Source organism: Nanorana parkeri, unplaced genomic scaffold (genome assembly GCF_000935625.1).
Source record: "Nanorana parkeri isolate BGI_ZX_2015 unplaced genomic scaffold, ASM93562v1 scaffold7933, whole genome shotgun sequence".
In the NCBI taxonomy this organism is placed as follows: Eukaryota; Metazoa; Chordata; class Amphibia; order Anura; family Dicroglossidae; genus Nanorana; species Nanorana parkeri.
In genome coordinates this window covers 1-1,272 of record NW_017314011.1, presented here as the reverse complement: position 1 = coordinate 1,272, position 1,272 = coordinate 1, and the positions used below count along the sequence as shown (strand labels likewise).

Genomic DNA, 1,272 nt, shown 5'->3' with positions numbered 1-1,272 from the left:
TTGTATCCCGGTTTCTGTCAACCACTGGGGTATATTTTGACCTTCCCGTCCACCCTTCCATCCACCTTCCTGTCCTCCTTCCCGTCCATCCTTCCCATCCACCTTCCTGTCCGCCTTCCCGTCCTCCCTTCCGTCCACCTTCCCGTCCTCCCTTCCGTCCTCCTTCCCGTCCACCTTCCCGTCCTCCTTCCCGTCCACCTTCCCGTCCTCCCTTCCGTCCACCTTCCCGTCCACCCTTCCATCCGCCTTCCCGTCCACCCTCCTGTCCATTCACCCTCCCGTCCACCCTCTTGTCCACCTTCCCATCCACCCTCCCCAACCCCCTCTTCCCCATATCTTTCAGTCCTCAGATGTGTCTGCACCCCTCCCCCCATATCTTCCAGTCCTTAGATGTGTCTGCACCCCTCCCCCATAGTAGTTGGTAGTTGATCTGGAAGCCCCATCTGGGTCCTGGTTGGTTGGGTTGATTGGTCTTCTTCTTCTCCCATCAGCTGGCGGGGGTCAACCAGATAGACATGCTGCAGCCTTCAAATAGCTACATGAGCATCAACATGGAGGATGTCATAGAGAGTCAGGCTGTGAACGATGATTATAGGAATTCCGGCTACAGCCGAGGACACGTCAACCCAAGTGGGCACCACAGCTCAGATTCCCAGCTCTCCACCTTCACCTACACCAACATGGCGCCCCAAGACTCCACCTTCAACAGCGGAACCTGGAACCAATACGAGACCTTCCTACGAGACAAGATCATGTCCACATGCAGCCAGACGCACGTCCTCAGCGGCGTCATCGTCTCCGGATTCAGTCCGTCCAAAGGCAAGTGGCTGCGGAACCGCGTCAATGTGCCGGACTTTTACTGGAGTGCGTTTTGCTGTGTACGGCAAGACGGTACCAAGATGGCGGAGGGGAGGTTGGGCCGCAATGTCTCCCCGTATGATGTGGTGACCAAAACCATCCCAGAGCTCCAAAACATCCTGAAGAACACATATGGAGAGGCCGTGACACTGTTCCAAGATGGCTGCCAGTGATACTTCCGTGGGGGTGGGGTTCCTTATATAATGTAAGTCACTGTATAAGGTAATGGCTCCGCCTATGAGGATCCTCTTCATATTCTCTCATCATCCCAAATAAATTCCATTTTACCATCAAATTATTTGTTTGTGTTTCATCTCCATCAATGTGTTAAAGGGTCATTCCTCCGGGTCATGTCTGGGAAGGTTCTCGTTCTTCCGGGTCATGTCTGGGAAGGTTCTCGTTCCTCCGGGTCAT

The 1,272-nt window shown here is 54.2% G+C and overlaps 1 protein-coding gene across 1 annotated transcript; it reads left to right on the top strand.

Moving 5' to 3' along the window:
* The first annotated feature begins 390 nt into the window (after positions 1 to 390).
* Positions 391 to 1,031, top strand: LOC108804246 (endonuclease domain-containing 1 protein-like). Its single transcript, XM_018575990.1, has 2 exons — positions 391 to 414; positions 492 to 1,031. The coding sequence occupies exons 1-2, from the start codon at positions 391 to 393 to the stop codon at positions 1,029 to 1,031; spliced, it is 564 nt and encodes a 187-aa protein (XP_018431492.1).
* The last annotated feature ends 241 nt before the right edge of the window (positions 1,032 to 1,272 follow it).